Here is a 21848-nt window from a genome sequence, read left to right on the forward strand (position 1 = left end):
TTAGTCTGAAGATAGGAGGTTTATCATTTTGTGAAGATGATGCCACAATGGTATTGACACTGGTCTAGGAATCCAGAGACGCTGGTAATGCTGTGGGTCCCAGGTACAAATTTAACGACAGCAGGTAAGGAAAACCAAATTGAAAACTGAACTGGAATTAAAATTCTCATGATGACCATGAGAACATTGCCAGTTATTGTAAAAACCCAAGTGGTTCAATAATAAGCTTTAGGAAAGGAATTCTCCATTTTTACCTTGTCTGGTCTGCACTTTACTCCAGATCACACAAATTTTGTTGATTTTTTTTAGTGCTCCCTGCAATGACCTAGCAAGGCATTCATGTGTATCAACTGCTAAAAAGTCTCTAAAATGGAATGTAATTGGATAGACCATTGACTGAGACACTGGAAACAACCATGGACACTCAGGTCTGTCAATTCTGCACAGATCTCCTTACTAACTTCTGGGGGCTTGTGCCACTATCAGCACAGCCTTATCACAGACTCGTCAAGCAACAACCCAACACAGTACAATACCTTGCACACAATGTCCCAGTGAACACCATCACCATTGCTGAGTATCGCCTCACCTCTCTTACCAGCAGGACAGACTCAGTAGAGACGCTGAACACCATTGAAGGAGACATTGAGGGTGGCAAGAGCCCAGAAAATACTCCTTGGATGGGGACTGGGGGCTTCATTGTCCAACAGCAGGAGTGACTCAGTAGCAACACTTCTGACTGAGCTGCTCAGGTCCTAAAAGACATAACAGCTAGACTGGGTCTGCAACAGGTGATAAAAGAACCAATAAAAAAAAAGGAAGCTTGCTTCCTCTCACCAATGTTTGCGATAGTTGTATCTGTCCATGATAATATTGGTTAAAGAGACCACCACATTCTCCTTATGAAGTCAAAGTTCTGCCTTCACATTGTGGTACTATCACTAGGCACACCTAAAAAAACTGAGGTGTTAACCTGGTACAGCTACTAAACAAGACCACTTGTGAGGAGAAAGTGAGGTCTGCAGATGCTGGAGATCAGAGCTGGAAATGTGTTGCTGGAAAAGCGCAGCAGGTCAGGCAGCATCCAGGGAACAGGAGAATTGATGTTTCGGGCATAAGCCCTTCTTCAGACCACTTGTGAGCCAAACAGCATAGACAGCAAACGATAGAAACAGCTCAGCAATCCCACACAAATGGATCAGATGTTAGGCCTGCAATCCTGCCATATCCATTCATGAATTGTGGTGGACAATTAAACAATTCATCAGCGGAGGTGCCTCCACAGAAATTCCTACTCTCAATGAGGGAGAAGACCACCATTTCAGAGCAAAGAATAAGGCTGGAGCATTTGCAAAAATCTTTAGCCAGAAGTTTCGAGTGGATGATCTATCTCAGCCTTCTCCAGTATCACAGATACCAGTCTTCAGCCAACTCAATTCAATCCATGTGATATCAGAAAATGGCTGAAGGTAAGAGATATTGCAAAGGCTAAGGCACCTGACAACATTCCAGCAGTAGTACTGAAGACCTGTGCTCCAGAACATCCACACCCCAAGCCAGTACAGTATTCCAGTACAGATGCATCATTGACATCTACTCAAAAATGTGGAAAATTGCCCAGGTATACCCTGCACTCAAAAAGCAGGACAAATCCAACTTCACAGATTACCATCCCGTCAATTTACTAGTGATCATCAGTAACATGATGGAAGGCGTCATCAACAATATCAGTCAGTATTTGCTGAGCAATAGCCTGCTCACTAATGCTCAGTTTGGGTTATGCCAGGACCACTGCGTTCCTGACCCCATTATAGTTTTATTCAAATATGAACAGAAGAACTGAATTCCAGAGAGAGCATGAGAGTGACTGACCTTGACATCCAGGCCTCAGTTGACTGATTGAAGCATCAATGAATCCTAGCAAAACTAGAGTCAATGTGAATTAGAGAAAATTGGCCGCTGGTTGGAGTCATATCTGACAGAAGGAAGATGGTTGTGGTTGTTGGAGGTCTTAGCTCCAGGACATCTCTGCAGGATTCTTTTAGGGAGAACCCAAAGGCATTTTACTCATACGTGAGGAATAAGAGAATGATCAGGGAGAAGGTAGGGCCGATCAGGGATAGCTTAGGGAACTTATGCGTGGAGTCTGAGCAGATAGGGGAAACCCTAAATGAGTTTTTTGCTTCGGTTTTCACGAAGGAAAGGGACCTTGTTGTGAATGAGAACTTTGAGGAGCTGGGACACAGTCTTGACAAGATCAAGATTGATGAAGTTGATGTGCTGGAAGTTTTGGCAAACATTATGATTGATAAGTCCCCAGGGCCAGACCAGATTTATCCGAGACCGTTCCGGGAAATGAGAAAGGAGGTTGCTAAGCCACTGATGAAGATCTTTGCATCCTCACTCTCCACAGGAGTCATACCAGAGGATTGGAAGGAGGTGAATGTTGTTCCTCTTTTCAGGAAGGGGAATAGGGAAATCCCTGGCAATTACAGACCAGTCAGTCTTACGTCTGTAGTTAGCAAAGTTTTGGAAAGAATTTTGAGGTATAGGATTTATGACTATTTGGAAAAGTATAGCGTGATTAAAGGCAGTCAGCATGGCTTTGAGGGGGGCAGGTCATGCCTCACAAATCTTGTTGAGTTCTTCAAGGAGGTGATAAGACACGTCATCGAAGGTCGAGCAGTGGATGTGGTGTATATGGACTTCAACAAGGTATTTGATGAGGTTCCCCATGGTAGGCTCATTCATAAAGTCAGGAAGTATGTAACACAGGGAGATTTGGCTATCTGGATTCAGAATTGGTTGGGTGACAGAAGGCAGAGTGGTTGTAGATGGAAAGTATTCCACCTGGAGGTCAGTGTTGAGTGGGGTCCTGCAGGACTCTGTTCTTGGGCCTCTGCTCTTTGTAGTTTTTATAAATGACTTGGATGAGGAGGTTGAGGGGAGGGTTAATAAATTTGCAGATGACACAAAGGTTGGAGGTGTCGATAGTATAGAGGGCTGCTGCAGCGCGACAGACAGGATGCAGAGCTGTGCTGAGAAATAGCAGATGGAGTTCAACCTGGATAAATGCGAAGTGACGCATTTTGGAAGGTCGAACTCGAATGCTGAATATAGGATTATAGTCAGGACTCTTGGCTGTGTGGGGGAACAGAGGGATCTTGATGTTCAAGTACATAGATCCCTCAAAGTTGCCACCCAATTGGACAGGGTTGTTAAGAAAGCATATGGTGTTTTGGCTTTCATTAACAGGGGGTTCGAGTTTGAGAGCTGAAAGATTTTGCTACAGCTCTACAAGTCCCTGGTGAGACCACACTTGGAATATTGTGTCCAGTTCTGGTCGCCTTACTGTAGGAAAGATACAGAGGCTTTGGAGAGGGTGCAAAGAAGGTTTACCAGGATGCTGCCTGGACTGGAGGGCTTGCCTTATGAAGAGAGGTTGACCAAGCTCGGACTTTTCTCTCTGGAGAGAAAGAGGAAGAGAGGTGACCTGATCGAGGTATACAAGATAATGAGTCAATAGCCAGAGACTTTTCCCCAGGGCAGGATTGACTGGTGCGAGAGGTCATAGTTTTAAGATATTAGGAGAAATATATAGAGGTTAAGTCAGAGGTAGGTTCTTTACACAGAGAGTTGTGAATGCATGGAATGCGCTGCCAGCATTGGTGGTGGAAGCAGAATAATTGGGGATATTTAAGCGACTGCTGGACATGCACATGGATAGCATTGAGTTGAGGGGTGCATAGGTTAAGTTATTATATTTTACATTAGAATTAATTTTCAGCACAAAATCATAGGCCTAAAGGCCTGTTCTGCACTGTACTTTTCTATGTTCTATGTTCTAGGAGTTCGTTACGGTAGTGACGTAGGCCCAACATCTTCAGCTGCTTCATCAATGACCTTCCTTCTATCATAAGGTCAGAAGTGATGATGTTCACTGATGATTGTACAATGAAGCAGTCCATGTCAAAATGCAGCAAAACCAGCACAATATCCAGGCTTCGGCTGACAACTGACAAGTAATAGTTGTGCCACAAAAGTGCTAAGCAATGACCATCTCCAACAGGGGAGAACCTAACTTCATACTCTGACATTCAATCAATACATTCCGTACCACTAACATCTTGGGGTGTACCATTGAACAGAAGCTGAACATATCTAGCTACTTAATCAAAAATCCATTGTGTGATGTGCATGTTGCTGTCTAGGCCCACATTAATTCACCTCACAATTTGCCCAGAGGGCAGTTAAGAGTCAGCTATACTGCTGTGGGTCTGGTGTCACATGCCAGCCAGACTTGCTATGGATGGCAGATTTCCTTGTTTAGAGGACATTAATAAAACAGATGGGCTTTTGCAACAGTGATTACACAGTGGCCAGTGGCTAGCATTTTATTGCAGATTTTTATTGAATTCAGATTTCACCATTTGCTGTGGTGAGATCTGAACCCATGTCACCAGAAGATTAAACGAGAACTGCTAATTACTACTCCAGTAACATTAATGCTACATTACCAACTCTCCAGGAATTGGTGGCATTGTGGTAATCTATAAATACAATGGCTACAAGAGTAGGCGAGAGCTAGAAATCCTACAATGTGTAACTCACCTCCTGGCTCCCCAGGGCCTGCCCATCATCTACAAGACACAACTCAGGAGTGTGATGGAATACTCCCCACTTGCCTGGATGAGTGCAGTTTCAACAACATTCAAGAAGCTTGACACTATCCAGAACAAAGCAGCCCACTTGACTTACACTACGTTCACAAACATTCAGTCCCTTCACCAGTGATGCACATTTGCAGCAGTGTGCACCATTTACAAGGTGCATTACAGAAATTTACCAAGTCTACTGAGATAGCACCTTTAAACCCCACAATTGGTATCATCGAGAAGGACAGGGTAGCAGATGTATGGGAACACTACCACCTACAAGTTCTCCTCCAGTCCACGCACCATCTTGACTTGGAAACATATTGCTGTTCTGAAACTCCTTCCCTCACATCATGGGTCTATCTACATCAAATAGATTTCAGTGGTTCAAGAAGACAGCTCACCACTGTTGTAAGTTAGGGATGAGCAATAAATTCCTGCCTAGGCAGCAATGCCCACACTCCACAAGGGAATAATTTTTAAAAAGACTGCAAGGACGAGAACATTTTCACACACTCAGTTGGATGTGGCTTGTTCAAAGTCTCTACTGTACAGGACTTAAATGCTTTGATTTTATGGAATCATGGAGCATTTATAGCACAAAAGGAGACCTTTTAGATCATGGTGTTCACATGGGTTCTCTGCATCAGCAATTCAATGAGTGCAACGCCCAATCTTATTCTTGCAGCAAACCTTTCCTCTTTGGGTAATGATCCAATTTCCTCTTGAAACCACAACTGAATCTGCCTCCACCACAATCTGTGGCACCACATTCCAGGATTGTTTTTTATTTAACCAACCTGTTTGGACCTGTACCTACACCGAATGGACTACCATGGGTTCAAAAAAGAAGCTCAACACTACCCTCTCCAGGACATTTGCAGATGGGCAACAAATACTGAGTGACGCTTACATCAGGAATTGTTAAAGAAATGATCTAGATTCTAACTACTGCCTATGTAAGACCAGGTACATTCCAGTCTGAGATCAATAGAGTTTTGAGCATTAATGAAATCAGGAAACACAGAGATGGCCAGAAGAGTGGAGTTGATGTAGAAGATGGACCACAAGGTACTGAATGGCAGAGCAGGCTCAAGGTGCCCTATGGGCCAATTCTATTTTATCAATTATATCCCACATCCTTTTGTTTTGTGCCTAACATAGGAGCCATGTGTTCAGCTGCAAACTCACCATCCCCCCACAGTGGAGAGAGTTAGCTCCGCCAGTAACATAATAAGATAAATGTCGTGTTTGGAATTCAGGCACAATGCATCTTCTGCAGCAGGACCACGTTCTCTCTAATCCGATAATGACTGGGATAAACTGGCCAGCAAGCAGAACAGCAAATTCCTCGAGCCCAGTCGACAATTACAGCGGAGGCAGTGGTGGCGGGGGTGGAGGGGGTGGAAGAAGGCGGTGATGGTTACCATAGCAGCACAAAGAAAAGAAACAAGAGCAAAAGGGAGCATTTCCAATTCTTCCCACTGCGTTTCTATTTGAAGAAATTATTCAGCATTGCCATTGAACTGAGGGAAGCTGCTAGAGATCTCCAATGCCCACAATCACAGACAGGCTCGCTCACCTTTCACCCCATCAAATCAGGGTATTCCATCCTACTATTGTCTGGTACCTTCACTCTACAAGCTCTGGGAATGGGCCTGGGGGTGGAATGTAAGGGGTTTGGGAGGTTCACTTTAAACTACACATCTCAATATGCTGCAAAGGCATTTCAATCTTGAAGACGGTCATACAGTCTTAAAGCACAGAAGACAGCCATTCAGCCCATTGTGCCTGTCCTAGCCCTTTGAATAAAGCTATCTAATTAACTCCATTTCTGTCCTTTCCTTCCAGCCTTGTAATTTCTTTCTCTTCAACTATTTATCCCAATCCCTTGTGAGAGTTACAGTTTCTTTTGAAAATGTGATGGTATTATCAATGACACAGGTACTTTTTAGTTCAACTCACTTTACCTGCATTGTTCATTTACGATTGGGCAACTTTGCCCAACAAAAACCCATCCAACAAAATCCTTGTATGACACTCAGAACACAAAGTGTTTTGCAGGAGAAAAGCCCACATCTCCACTGCCCATGGTGTGAATGGTATTCTCTGATTTCCCTCTTGAAGAGCTTAGTTTTCATCTTTTGGTTTACATTCTCATGTTTTCAATTCCTTCTACACTTTCTTTGGAAGTACAATGTCGAGTCGTTTAAATATTTTAGACTCCTCTCTCAGATAACCACCCTGGAAATGAGTGATGCCTCGTTCTTAGGTGATTAAATAATAAATCTCTCAAGCCCCCCTGCAGGATTAACCTGGTAATTACGATCTGGCCAGTGAAGCTTTCCTTCACTCAAGCTTTATCTCTAGAAGGACAGGGGAAGTGTTACTCTAGGACCTCTCAGGATTAATCATATATACAGCCAATAGACATGTGCTTCTTTTCAAAAAAAATATTTGCGGCGTGTGGGTGTCGCTGGCTAGGCTAATTTATTGCTAATCTGTAATTACCCAGACGCAGCTAAGAGTGAGTCACATTGTTGACACTGGGCGACTGCTTTCAGAACACCTATGTTCTGTCCCTAAACATTAACCTGAGCTTCTAGTTGCCTACCACATCAACAAACTACTGTGTTCCCTGGCCAATATCTCTGTCGCCAGCCATGCTGCAGTACTCCAACAAGGCTCATTGCAAGCGGGAAGAACAAATCTCATTTTCCACCTTTGAACCCTGTAGCCTTCAGATCTCAATATCGAGTTCAATAATGTTAAGGTCTGGATACCTCCTTCCATGCCACTGTCTCCCTAATAGAACTATGGTAATCATTTATACACCCAATGAACACACTCGTAAGAACTAACAACCTGTGTTTATATAGTGTTTTGATCACAGCAAAATATCTCAAGGCACATGGTCAGTGTGTTATCAGACTCCATACTTTGGAAGGACATACCGGCCTTGGAAGGAGCACTGAGCAAACATCTCCAAATAATACATGAACCCTGCGGTTAAATTACAAGCGATTCTCAGGTGATGATTGCACTCCCTGGAATTTAATACATTGCGAGGAACAATGTGTAACTTTAAATTTAATTTATCTTTTGTGTTAAGAATAGGGAGAACACAGTTTTGTTTCATTTGTGAGTTATTCTAGGTACTGAGAAGTCTAAAGGCTTGTATGTATACACTTATTTTTCATGAGATTTCACATCACTTGTAGGAAAGAGGTGGGATTGCTAGTTTAGTTCATTAAAAAATGTTTAAACAAAAACTGCTGTTGCCTAGTGACAGGGATCCAGGGACACAACAGACTGAAAAAATCCAGAAGTCAGTATGTGTGTGTGTGTGTGAGAGAGAGAGAGAGAGAAGGTGTGTGTGTGTGTGTGTGTGAGAGAGAGTGAGAAAGAGAGAGTGAGAAAGAGAGAGTGAGAAAGAGAGAGTGAGAAAGAGAGAGTGAGAAAGAGAGAGAAAGAGAGAGTGAGAGAGAGAGAGTGAGAGAGAGAAAGAGAGAGAGAGAAAGAGAGAGAGAGAAAGAGAGAGAGAGAAAGAGAGAGAGTGAAAGAGAGAGAGAAAGAATGAGAGAGAGAAAGAATGAGAGAGAGAAAGAATGAGAGAGAGAAAGAATGAGAGAGAGAAAGAGAAGAGAGAGAGAAAGAGAAGAGAGAGAGAAAGAGAAGAGAGAGAGAAAGAGAAGAGAGAGAGAGAGAGAGAAAGAGAGAGAGACTGTGAATGTGAGAGACAGACAGACAGAGCCAGGGAGTGGAGACTGCAGGGTTGAACTCTCCAGTAAGAAATCCTACAACACTGCTGAAAACTAAGTTTAGGGAACTGATGTGTTTTCTCCCAAAAGTGACTTTTAGTTTGCAGTTTGTTTTGTGTGCTTCAGGGAGAGACATCAGCTGAAGAAAAGCATCAACCAAATGCACAGGAAATTGAAGGAAGGAAACAGCTGTAGCTGTGCCAGCCTTCGTAAGAAGCCTTAATGAGAAGATAATGGTGAATCTTCACTGGGGTTTTGGTGATTGTAAACCTATTTCTGGGTAAAAAGAAATAATGAAAGTTTGAACCCTTTCTGATGTTTGTAATGAAAACGCACGTTTTTTTTGTCTCGTGTTATAGGTTGCATTCCTTTTAATAAAACACATTATTCTTTATATCAAAAGTACACTCACAGACTGTTGTAAATGGTTTCTGTAGCTGACTTTCATAGCTTAAAACAAACAAAATGTTATGCCATCAAGCCAAATTTTAACCTGGGATCTTATTTGTCCAGTGTTAACATCAACTTGGATTGTAGCAAGGCTAACAAATGTTTATTTTATTCTTGCATATAAGTGTAGACATTAATGGCAAGGGCAGTATTTGTTACCTATCACTCACTACCCTTGAACTGAATGGCTTCCTAGGTAATTTCAGAGGGAAGTTGAGAGTCAACCACATCATTGTGGGTTTGGAATCACAGATAGAATTGACCAAATAAGGGCCAGACATTTCCTTTCCAAAAAGGCACTAGTGAACCAGATTTTTTTTTAAAGAAATGACAAATAATTAGAGGGAGGAAATTCAGTGATGGCGATGGCATTTAAATCAAAGGGTGCTGGTTTGAGAGGGCACTCAGCTCTTTGAACCCCAAACAGGAACTTTATTCTATCAAATGTCAACAACCAATCACTTTTTGAAGGAAAGTGCAAGCAGAGCAGAAGTCCTAATTGTTAATGCAGACCCGCCTGGTATACTTACTGGAAGGAGGGTGGCCGTGAATCTCCAATGCCTCCCGTTCGCTCAATGGGGGGAGGCAGATCTGACTGGCTGTCCGCACATGTGGATCCAGTATCTGAGTGGGAACCTTCTGCAGACACCAACTGGAATGCAAGAATAAAACTGGCATTAAACCAATCAGCAATAACTTACACTTTATTGCAATTCTTTTTGCACAGCAATCAAGCTAAAGTGCTTCACAGAGAGAAAGTGGACATTGAGCTGCATTCGGGAGGAAAGGAAACAAATAACAGAAACAAAAGTTTAAAGATTTTATAAAGTATGCAAAATTTCCCTATTTATCCGACTCAGTTACCTAACAGAAAGAAAAGACCAGGTTTCTGTACTCAACAACAATAACTATGTATTACAAGTAATTAGACTCCAGCTGCAGAAAAGCAAGTATAACTGCTGGCATCTACTAATACAATCTGTAATCCTTTGCGAAATCCTCCCTCCTCCACCTCCCACCCCCTCACGCACACAACTAGGGTAGAATCAGTAATGGTAGAGAGGAAAAATAGGAAAGATAGTTCATCAGACTTTTCCCCAAGTTTAGTTGTTAAATGATCTTTATGACTCTGTTGGACAGCAGATTGTTTCAGACACCTTTCTCCTGACATTTCCATTGGTTTGGAAGAGACACAAGGCGGCTGGTGCACTTATACAAAGTCCCTGACTTATCAGTTAAAACTCAAAGCTTATAACAACTCTTCCAAGAAGGATAAAGTGGGTTCCTTCAGGTTAGTAATGAGTTTTGACTGTAGGGATCAGAGACACTGCTCCCATGCTGGAGATGAACTGTACGTTTCTCTCTCTCTCTGCAGTTTGTTCCCAGCTCCAAGCAATTTGGTTACCAGAGAACCAATCACATCTGTTAGCAGGCAAAAAGATCTCTGTCACTGATAATTGGTCACTCGTCTATAAACCAAACAATTTATGATTGCCAGCGAAAGCTGCTTCGGTACACTCTCTCGGCTCCAAATAGTCCGCAAATCAGACTTCGCTTACTACTTGTTCCAACAGTCATTCAAAATGCTTGCCATGAATGTCAGGTTACTTGCTTTCCAAAACTGCAGTTACCCCTTCATACACTGGTTTTAAAACAGTTCTTTCTCATTTCAGTCCGCAGTTTTTAAAAACACAAAAATAACAAGTTAAGGTTCTTACAGTAATTATCACTAATGCAATTAAATATCCTCCAGCACTGACACACAATGGTAGCGGTGTGTACTGCCTGCAAGATGCTATTTTTTATTAAAGTAGTCTGGAGGATAAATGGCACAGTCCTTCATAAAAATGACAAAGGCACAAATGGGACAACTACTCTTTTTTTTGTTGCCTGATTGCAGACAGAATTCATAAATTCTTACATAAGACCATTCAGCCTGTCAAGTCCATACCAACCAATAATAATGGCTGATCTGTATCTTAACTCCAGCTAACTGCCTTGATTCTGTCAACCTTTTGCCAAGAAAAATTTCGCACAATTGTCTTAGGTATAAAGGCTGGAGACCAGATCCAGTTCGTAGTTCATGACATAAAATGTCACTGTACACAGCATTATCAAACCAGAATTCTTCCATCCCTCGAACTCAGCACCACCTTCCTAACCTGCAACCTTCTTCCTGACCTCTCCGCCCCCACCCCCACTCTGGCCCATCACCCTCACCTTAACCTCCTTCCACCTATCGCATTTCCAATGCCCCTCCCCCAAGTCCCTCCTCCCTACCTTTTATCTTAGCCTGCTTGGCACACTTTCCTCATTCCTGAAGAAGGGCTCATGCCCGAAACGTCGATTCTCCTGCTCCTTGGATGCTGCCTGACCTGCTGCGCTTTTCCAGCAACACATTTTCAGCACAGGGTGACTTAATGCCCACTGCCAATGAAGGGCTGGATAACCTTGCTCCATCTGCCCCACACCAAGTCTTCCCTTATCCACCTTAGGGAAATACAGGAATTTCTACCTGTTCACTTGCACCATTGTGAAAGAGTACAGCTGGTTCTCACATAGTGGTAAGGCCTGTCCCCACTGTTCTAAAGACTCCAGACATGAACTGAAAGGAGTTACACCAGCTCAATATGTTCCTCAGTGGAAGACTAAAGGATTAGAGTTATATTACATCACCTCCCTCCACAAACTGAGATAATGGTGTTGGCTGTACAGTGCACTTGCCATGACTCCAACCATTAGGGAGCTTCACCATCATTGGCAGCAGAGAGGCATGCCATACATTTCTCAACTTGTCACTTCTTAAGAATGAAACCCACATCAGTTTGGAAGATCAAGGTCTTGAGTTGGCAAGGAGAAGTCTACTGGGTTCTTCATGCTTTCGTTGCGACAGGACGGCTATTTTGTTAGCCCCACATTTTCAGCCACAGATCCTTGAGGTCAGGAAGCATGTGTCAGACCACTTGTTCCACTTCACTTTCTAGCTCTGAGACATGTCACCTCACCTAGTCAATGTTTACACTCTCCAGGTCAGACTACAATAAGAGTGCCTCTTTGAAGGAATGGTCACTTACCTTGATTCTATTGATGATTTGGGTAGGTCTGGGGGTGGGGCACTCTCTCTCCTCTCCCACTTCAAACCAAAGTGAAGCATCTTCACTTGTATCCCACTGGTGAAATGCATGGGAACGGAAGCAGAAGATTTGCTGATTGCATCAGATATTATCTCTCCCAATGAAACTCGTCTGAAGCATAAAGACCAGCATGGACCAGTTGGCAAAATTGCCTGATTCCATGTCCTTTTAGATACACTGTTGTTTTGGGGATCACAAGCCAACTGAAGTGAAAAATAACTCACCCATGACACCACTCGACCATTGAAGCAGGGCAACTTGGCATTGTCATCTGATATCTCTTCTTTTACAACCCTGCAGGGATATGGAGATGGTGTTAGTTTACTGAAGCACCCACCACCACATATATTTCTGAACCAAAAGATTGTAAGGAGGCATTTAGCAATCAAGCTTAAGACCCTTCCATGGAGGCTGACCAGGAATATGAAAAAACTCCCATCCCTGGAGATCCCAATCTCAAATACGTACACTTGTCCTCTCTCGTTACTCCCAACCAGGAAAAATCCTGATCTTGTTCACAGCACCTACACAGAATGGCATATTAAGGGATGATACTGAGGGGTGTGACTCCAATCTGCTGTCTAATTGCTCGTTAGCCTTGGGTCATTGCATAGAACTCTCGCTGATGAATCAGAACATTGTAGATTCAAATCCCAAACCATTTTGGATTCAAGCATTTCATCCTCTGACTCTCTGATGCCATGCTGAGGGATTTCCATTACCGTCTTTCCATTGACACTGCAAACCAAGGTCCAATCAGCCCTCTCGTGAGTGTAAAAGATGCTGCACATTATTTTAAAGATGAGTATAGTGGTTTTCCTTGGTGCCTTGGTCAATGTTTATCCCTTAATCAACAAATATAGCATCTAGTTATTGTCACATTACTGTTCAAGAACATAAGAAACAAGACCAGGAGAAGGCCATCTAGCCTCTAAAAGCAATTCACTAAAATCATGCATGATCATCAATTTCAGCCCTACCTTCCTGCCCAACCACATATTCTTCAATTTCCTTAGTGGCCAAAAATCTATCAATCTCAGTCTAGAACGCACAGATTGATAGCAACTCCAAAGACTTATGGGACGAATAACCCAAAATATTCACAACCCACTGGATGGAGAAATTGCTTAGCTTATTCATTAAACTGAGATACTGATCCCCAGTTTTACTCTTGCCCTCACCCCAGACAGGGAACAGCTTCTCAGCACCTTCCTTCTCAAGCCAGAAAAATTTAGTAAGTTCAATAAGATCACATCATTTTTCTAAACTTTGGAGAGAAATGCCCACTGTAACCTACTTTTCTGCAAAGGGCAATTCTAGGACCCTTCTAGTGAACTTTGGTTGCACCCTCTCCAAGGTAAATACATTCTTCTTTAAATAAGGTAACCAAAGCTGTGCACAGTTCTCAGGATGTGGCTTCCCAACAAGACTGCTTCCCTGTGCAGTCCAACGCCCTTGCAATAAAAACTGCCACACCATCTCTCTTATTAATAACTTGGTACCTCTATGTTAATTTTCTTTGATTCATGCACAGGGATATTCAAATACCGCTTTGTGAGAGGTTGCTGTGAGGAGATTAGCTGCATGTTTCCTGTATGACAACTGTTCTCACACTTAAAAAACATGTCAACAAGCTGAGAAACATATTGGAATCTTCTGAGATCATGCAAGTCTTTTCTTCCCTAGGATCTTGAAAACACCAATAAGTATTTCTCCAGAACCTTCTGTTATCCAGTTTCAGTCAGAAATGTCAAAATTAATGACATTTTATTTTCATCAATAGGGCCCCGAGATTAATTTGTTCAAGCTTTACAATCCAGATAAGATTTGCTGACTATTTTCTTTCTTTCTTTGATTACGGGGTTGAGTCTCCAGAGTGGAATTTTAATCCAATCAGTCTACTGACCCAAATGGCCGTGTATGACCAGTTTAGCTTCCGTGTTTTAGAACATAACTGGTTGAACAGCAGCAAGCACACAGTGCTACATCTGCGGAGATGCCATGTTATACAGGGCAAACAATGGGATTGGCAGAAATGTGAAATTAAAACAGACAATACCAGAAACACTTAGCACATCAGGCAGCATATATGGAGAGAGAAACAGAATTAGCATTTTAAGTTATTTGTTTTAACCCAAGATGACAGAGACACATTGGGCCAAGTAGCTTCTTTCTTTACCATCAACCCACCATGATTCATGCCTCTCTATAAATTGCCACCTTGATGCGGGGAGAAGGCTCGAGTGTTCCACTGCTCACAAGTATGATGCCGTGAGGACTTCTCAAATCCTGGCAGAACCACCCACGATGGGAGGATTGCAGGGAAAGAGCCAGATAAGGCACAATCGAAAATAAGAGTCAAAAAGTGTGGCACTGAAAAAGCACAGTGGGTCAGGCAGCATCCAAGGAGCAGACGAGTCGGCATTTCAAGCTTAAGCTCTTCATCAGGACTCTCCTGCCCCTCGGATGCTGCCTGGCCGGCTGTGCATTTCCAGCGACACACTTTTTGACTCTGAGCTGTAGCATCTGCAGTCCTCACTATCCAAAATAAGTCCTCAATGGGAATCGAGGTGGAAGATATTCTCAATGGTTGTGACAACGGATGAAGGCTGCACCAGTAGGGAGTTTAACCTCCAGCTGTTAAGGTTGCCTCATCAGTGGAATTGGATATGTCTATTGTTTAGGACCTACTCCTTAAGGAATGAAGAAGCATTTCCATATTAAAAGACCTCCCACACTAGGCATTTACCGATAGGAATTCAATACCCCCACACACGACACAAGCCCTGGGAGATCGGCAACAGGTGATGGGGACAGGATTGAGAGATCTGGAAGTCCCCAGCTTCTAACCAACACGTCAGCAGTTGATTTCGTTGTTTGGTTCTTGGGCTCTGAACAGGAGAGCATTTCGGCAGTTTTCATGTCACTCTGCTCAACCTGCTCAGGGAAGGGGCTAGAAAAGGTGCCTTAAATATAGTCTGCTCTGTCACCAACGTAGCTGGTAAAGCCATATCCAGTGGGTTCATCTATCTGAGGGCTGGACAAAATCAAACTCAATATCAGAACCCGGAGGTACATAGAAATTCATCAACAACCTCCATCTTCTCCATGACAAAGATGTCAGAAACGGTCCTCACCAAGATAATACGACAGAATCCCCTGATGTCTAACCTAACCCTATCACAGGAATCCAGCAGAGATGTGCCGTCACCTCCATCCTTTTCTCCAGGTTCATCACCATCATTCTTTATCTTTTTAAGAACAAGCTCCTCAATGATATGGACATTGTCTACAGACTGATGGGAAATTTTTCACAATCCAAGATGAAAATGATATTGAACTTGATGAGTTTGTGGAAATTCTGAACTTGATAAAAGTTTGTGGAACTTCAGTATGTGGATAACAACATCATCTCCTTTCTCTCTGAAGAGAAGCATCAAGCATAACCTAACACCTTCACGGAGGCATACCAGCCTCAACCATAAGAAAACTCAAGTCCTTTATCAACCCACCCATCCATTAAGAGCAATGGAGATTTCCTCCCAAATATGAAACATTTCCTATACATGGGAAGCTACCTCTCATCTAAGGCCGACGTCGATGCAAAGATTCAGCATCACATCCAATCTGAGAGCTCTACCTTTTGCCATCCACAGGTGAGAGTCTTCAAAAACCATAATAATCGTGCTGGGACCAAGATACTTGGTTATTAGGCAGGCATCCTCCCAACTCTTCTATATGACTCAAGTACATGGATTGCATACCATACAGATGTCCTTTCAGACGTACTAACCAGGCTGTTTAAGATGGATTCTCCATATCAGTTGAGAGGACAGGCATACAAACATCACTGCCTTTGAAATATTGAAGAGCACCAGCATTAAGGCTGTGATCATCTGAAACCAACTCCACTGGGTAGGCCATATGCTTAGGATGTCAGAGTTCTAACCACCAAAGCAAACCATCTTTCCCCAGTTCAAAGGAAGACACTCACATGAGAGAAGGACAGAGAAAGTGTTTCAAACACTCCATGAAGACTTGCCTGAAGAAATGCATAATAGATATTAATACATGGGAGTGCCTCATTCAGAAGAAACCAACTTGGAGAAAGCTGATGTATGAAGGGACACAATTCTTTGAGGTCATGTGTTAGCAGGCAGAAGTACAGAAAAGGAACCAGGTAAAGGAATGCCAGTGATTCCAAGGCCAAGGACCAACTGCACTTCCTAGAAACACTTGCCAAATGTGCGGTCAGAGGAATGGCTCATCAGCCACACAAGGTCCCACAGAGTCCACCATGACACAGAATTTCCTAGGTGGAACATCATACTTGTTAATGAATGATTGACAACATCTACATGTTATGCCTTTTAGCATGAAGTCATCAAGAGAAAATGCTGTTTCTCTCTCCATAGGTGCTGTCATATATACTTACAGTTTTTTCATTGGGCCCATTAGATAAATCTTTGTTTGCTGCCTCTTTTCATTACCTTCATAGCCTTCTTTCCTACCCTATCCATCAGCTAATTTGGCAATGATATTTTCCTGTTCTTTCACCCAGGCACTAGTCCTTGAGAAACGTCACTAGTTACAGTTTCCCATCCTGAAACCCTTTTATTCAAACTCTCTGCTTCCTGTAGGTTAACCAATTTCCATTCATGTTAACAGATCATCCCAATAACATGGATGCTCATCTTGTGCAGTAATCTTTATATAGCATCTCACTACACACCTTTCAGAAATCCAAATACATCAACTTGTTCCCTTTTATCTATCTCCTACTTGACCCATCCTCTAAGATTTGTCAAAGATAACTTTACTTTCAGAAAACCACATTGATACGGTCTGTTACTAGGCATTCTAGCATTTTCCCAATGATAGACATCTGACTAACTGGCATACAAATTTTTTCCTTCTGTTTCCCTGTTTTCATGAATAAGAATTTGACATTTGCTGTTTTTCATTCCACTAGGACCTTCCCAGAAGCTAGGGAATTTTGGAACAAGATCAGGGATTATTAGTTACACCTCGTAATTTGGTATCATCAGCAAACCATTCACATTTATAATTCTGGGTGCAAATTGTTTACAGAAAATCTGAACAGTGTGGCACGAATCCCTGTAGAACACCATTTTTCACCAGTCTGAGTAACTTCCCTTAATTTCAACCCTGTTTGGGTTTTTTTGTCTCTTAACTCATTCAGCTACATAACTCTGAACCTACATATCCTGACCACTATCACAAGCCTCTTATGTGGTACCTTGGATGAGCAAATAATTATTAGGAGAAAGTGAGGTCTGCAGATGCTGGAGATCAGAGCCGAAAATGTGTTGCTGGAAAAGCGCAGCAGGTCAGGCAGCATCCAGGGAACAGGAGAATCCACGTTTCGGGCATAAGCCGATTCCTGAAGAAGGGCTTATGCCCGAAACGTCGATTCTCCTGTTCCCTGGATGCTGCCTGACCTGCTGCGCTTTTCCAGCAACACATTTTCGGCAAATAATTATTAGAAAGACCAAAGTTATTGTCTTCAATCCCCTACTCACTGACTCCAATCTTGTTGATGACCCCTTTCTCCTGATTGTTTTCTTCCCCAGATCACGATTACTGCTATACATAAGTCCCATCAGGGTTTTCTTCCTTCCGCAGCTCCTCAATTCTACCCACATAGATTCTATGCCTTATCACTCTATATCACTTCTTGCTATTGGTTTAATTTCATTTCTTACTAACAAGGCAACGCCACCTCTTCCACCCATCTGTCCTTTTGACAGGACATTTTTCCTTGGATATTTAGTTCCCAGCCCTGATCCCCTTTCATAATCGATCTCCGCTCCCTGCCTCAGCCCATTTATTCCTAAACCCCTTGGTAGATTCTGGACTACACCAATAGTCTCCTGGCTGTCCTCGCATTTTGCATTCTTCACAAACTTGAACTCATCCAAAACCCTTCTGTCCACATTAAGTTTGGACTGAGTCACGTTCATGCATCACATTGTCCTTGCTCTGATCTAAACACTGCCTCAACTTAAACTTTTCATTCTGGTGTTAAAATACTCCATTGGCTACTCCTTTCCCTATTTCTATGCTCTCCTTCAGCGCTAAGACCTCAGAGACCTTTGTACTTCTCAAATTCTGGCAATTTGTACATCCCTGATCTTCACCAATTTACTGTCAGTAACCCTGAACTCCCTAAAACCCATCTGCTTTTCTCTACTCTCTAAGAAGCTGTTTTAACTCTTCCTAACTGATCAAGCACTTGATCACATCCATTCATACACTCGTGGTTTAGTGCCAATTTTCTTTAAGATATTGCTTCAATGAAGCACTTTTGGTCACTTCATTACCTTAAGGGTGCTGTATAAAGGCAAGTTCTTAATGTTGTTGTTGTCATCTGTGGATCACATATCCTGCACTGCTTACAGAATTAAATAAGATGAATTGAACAGAACCTCCCTTTTTGAAATTCACATAAGCTATTCTTCATAATGTTCTCCATCTCCAGATTTTAAAAAAAGGTTTGTTCAGGATACGTGCGTGTCATTGGCCATTTATTGCCCACGCACATTATGCAGCATCTGTAGCATTATTCTTATCACCATCACTAAGCTCTCTGGACTATATTTCCATGGGTTAGTTCTACATCTCCCTATTTGAAATTCAGAATTACACCACCAGCCTTGTTGCAAAACTGAGTGTGCTAAGATGATAGGGTCAGTATTTCTACACTTGCATGTAAGAGAAAATAAAATTTGCAATAACATGAACTCGAAGAGAGAAATAATTAGGGGAAACAGCCGTACGTCATGATTTAATATCCTGACCACCACCTCACAGTCTCTCATGTGTTTGTCAAGCACAATCCAAAGGCAACAGATACACAACCCTGGGTGTGTTATTCAGATAAAGACTGTCTTTCAGGAAGGGAAAACCATTTTCAGCTTGCCGAACAGCAGGAAGTGGTAGATTGAGGCAGAGACACCGTGGCAGGAAACTGTGGTGTAATCACAGGCCTCACCACAGACCACAAATCGCCTTAATTTGATTCCAACCCACTTTCAATGCGTTGTTGCAGAGCAAATATTTATTTGGAGCATTTTATTTTGCTCTTTACACCAACAATTTAACACTGCTTGCACACATAGGATTAAGATGCTGTACTGAGGAAGCAAACCGTTGTGAAAGGAAGCATTCTGCCAATATTAAACTAAGGCCCTGTTTGCCTTCTTGTCCTCAGTTCTGTTCAAAGAAGAGCAGAGATGCTGGATCTCCTAAACAACTTTAATTCTTCAGCCTCATCACTAAAAACAGATTAACAGCAACTTATGTCATTGACTGTGTATGAGATCTCCTTGGGTTCAAATTCAGTAAACAGTGAGTTTATTGCAAAACTAATTGGGAAGCATTTTTGGGTGGCCTTGGGATATGTGAGGTGAATAAAAGGGCTTGTATTTATACGGCGCCTTCCACAACCACAGTCTCAAAGCATTTTAAGCTAATTAAATAATCTTGAAGAAGTCACTGTTAAGTAGGAAACAAGGCAGCCAAATTTCACACAGCAAGAACTTACTCATCTGCAATGTAATAATGAGTAGATAATACTTTTTAATGATATTAGTTGAAGGATAAACATTGGTCAGTACAATGGGGAGATCTCCTCAGATCCTCTTCAAAATTATGCCATAGAATCTTCTATATTCTCTATTTAATGGCTCAGAATGAAAAACAGCCTCTCTGACAGTGCAGCATATCTTAGTAAGGGCTTTTGCCCAAAATGTCAATTTCGAAGCTCTTTGGATGCTGCCTGAACTGCTGTGCTCTTCCAGCACCACTAATCCAGAATCTGGTTTCCAGCATCTGCAGTCATTGTTTTTACCTAACGTACTGGGAGTATCTGCCTAGATTTTATGCACAAGTACCTGCGCAGGGATTTAAACCCACAACCTCCTGACTCAGAGTTTGGCAGCATGCTTATATAAACGCAAGTTCTTTGTTTGTCTGCTCCATATTTCCATCCTCACTTCACCCACACCTCCTCCGCACAGGGAATAATTGGCAGGAGATTGGGTCTACACAGAATGCAAATGCTGTGCAAAGTTATTGCACATTGCAGGATTAGATCTCATTGCTGAAGTTTCCTGAATCTCACATGTTGCATGTCTCTAAATCTCATTCCCCACCACTGACGCTCGCACCCTCAGTTACTTAGAACCCAAGCTCTAGATTTTCCACCACAAACTCTCTAGCTCTTTAATCCCCTCCTCCTTTAAGATGCGCGCTTTTTAACCAGACATTTGGTCACCGTTCCTAATGTATCCATAAATAAAAACAAAATATTGAACATGCTGGAAATCTGAAATAAATCTAAAAAGTTCTGAAGAAGAATCACACTGTATTCAAAAATGTTAACTTGGTCAATGTCTCGATATTTGATTCATTTGTCAATTCTTCATCAATCCCACTCCTGCAAAACATCTTGGAGTCATAATTTTAATACAATAAAAGGTACCATATAAATGCAATGGTGCTGTTATTTAACAGAGCACTCCCACTATCATTTTAAATGGAGGGAGTGCTCTTCTCTGAGAACAGGATTTGCTCAGGTCAACATCCTGAGGGACGAGGGAGAATGTGAAGATCATAAAAAGAAATAGAGAAAAGCACGAATGGAAGAACACTAATCTATAACCTTCACCCGGTCCCCCATTCTCACCCAGACCCCTCACCCCACCTCCCATTCTCACTCAGACCCTACACCCCACCTCCCATTCTCACCCAGACCCCTCACCCCGCGTCCCATTCTCACCCAGACCCTTCACCCTGCCTCCCATTCTCACCCAGACCCCTCACCCTGCCTCCCATTCTTACCCAGACCCCTCACCCCACCTCCCATTCTCACCCAGACCCCTCACCCCACCTCCCATTCTCACTCAGACCCCTCACCCCACCTCCCATTCTCACCCCGACCCCTCACCCCACCTCCCATTCTCACCCCGACCCCTCACCCCACCTCCCATTCTAAACCAGACCCCTCACCTTGCCTCCTATTCTCATCCAGACCTCACCCCCAACTCCCATTCTCACACAGACCCCTCACCTTGGCTCCCACTCTCATTCTGACCCCTCACCCCAACTCCCATTCTCACCCTGACCCATCACTCCATCTCCCATTCTCACCCAGTCCCCTCACCCCGCCTCCCATTCTCACACAGACTCTCCACCCCATCTCCCATTCTCACCCAGACCCCTCGCCCCACCTCCCATTCTCACACAGACCCCTCACTCCACCTCCCATTCTCACCCAGACACCTTACTCCACCTCCCATTCTCACCCAGACCCCTCACCCCACCTCCCATTCTCACCCAGACCCCTCACTCCACCTCCCATTCTCACCCAGATCCCTCGCCCCACCTCCCATTCTCACCTAGACCCCTCGCTCCACCTCCCATTCTCACCCAGACCCCTCACCCCACCTCCCATTCTCAACCAGACCCCTCGCCCCATCTCCCATTCTCACCCAGACCCCTCGCCCCACCTCCCATTCTCACCCAGACCCCTCACTCCACCTCCCATTCTCACCCAGACCCCTCACTCCACCTCCCATTCTCACCCAGACCCCTCACTCCACCTCCCATTCTCACCCAGACCCCTCACCCCACCTCCCATTCTCACCCAGACCCCTCACCCCACCTCCCATTCTCACCCAGACCCCTCACCCCAGCTCCCATTCTCACCCAGGCCCCTCACCCCACCTCCCATTCTCACCCAGACCCCTCACCCCATCTCCCATTCTCACCCAGACCCCTCATCCTGCATCCCATTCTCACCCAGACCCCTCACCCCACCTCCC

General features: G+C 43.3%; 1 protein-coding gene across 1 annotated transcript in view; it reads right to left on the reverse strand.

The window, feature by feature from the left end:
- LOC122556138 (segment polarity protein dishevelled homolog DVL-3) overlaps positions 1–21848 on the reverse strand; it is a 147959-nt gene that overhangs the window by 81988 nt on the left and 44123 nt on the right. The window contains exons 2-3 of the mRNA XM_043702621.2: positions 12225–12294; positions 9397–9518 (exon numbers count right to left, since the gene is read on the reverse strand). Coding sequence (XP_043558556.2) covers positions 9397–9518; positions 12225–12294 — 192 coding nt within the window. The remainder of the gene's footprint in view (positions 1–9396; positions 9519–12224; positions 12295–21848) is intronic.

The sequence above is a fragment of the Chiloscyllium plagiosum genome, unplaced genomic scaffold (genome assembly GCF_037043375.1).
Source record: "Chiloscyllium plagiosum isolate Xiang-an unplaced genomic scaffold, Cpla_swu_hap1 HiC_scaffold_13, whole genome shotgun sequence".
NCBI lineage: Eukaryota > Metazoa > Chordata > Chondrichthyes > Orectolobiformes > Hemiscylliidae > Chiloscyllium > Chiloscyllium plagiosum.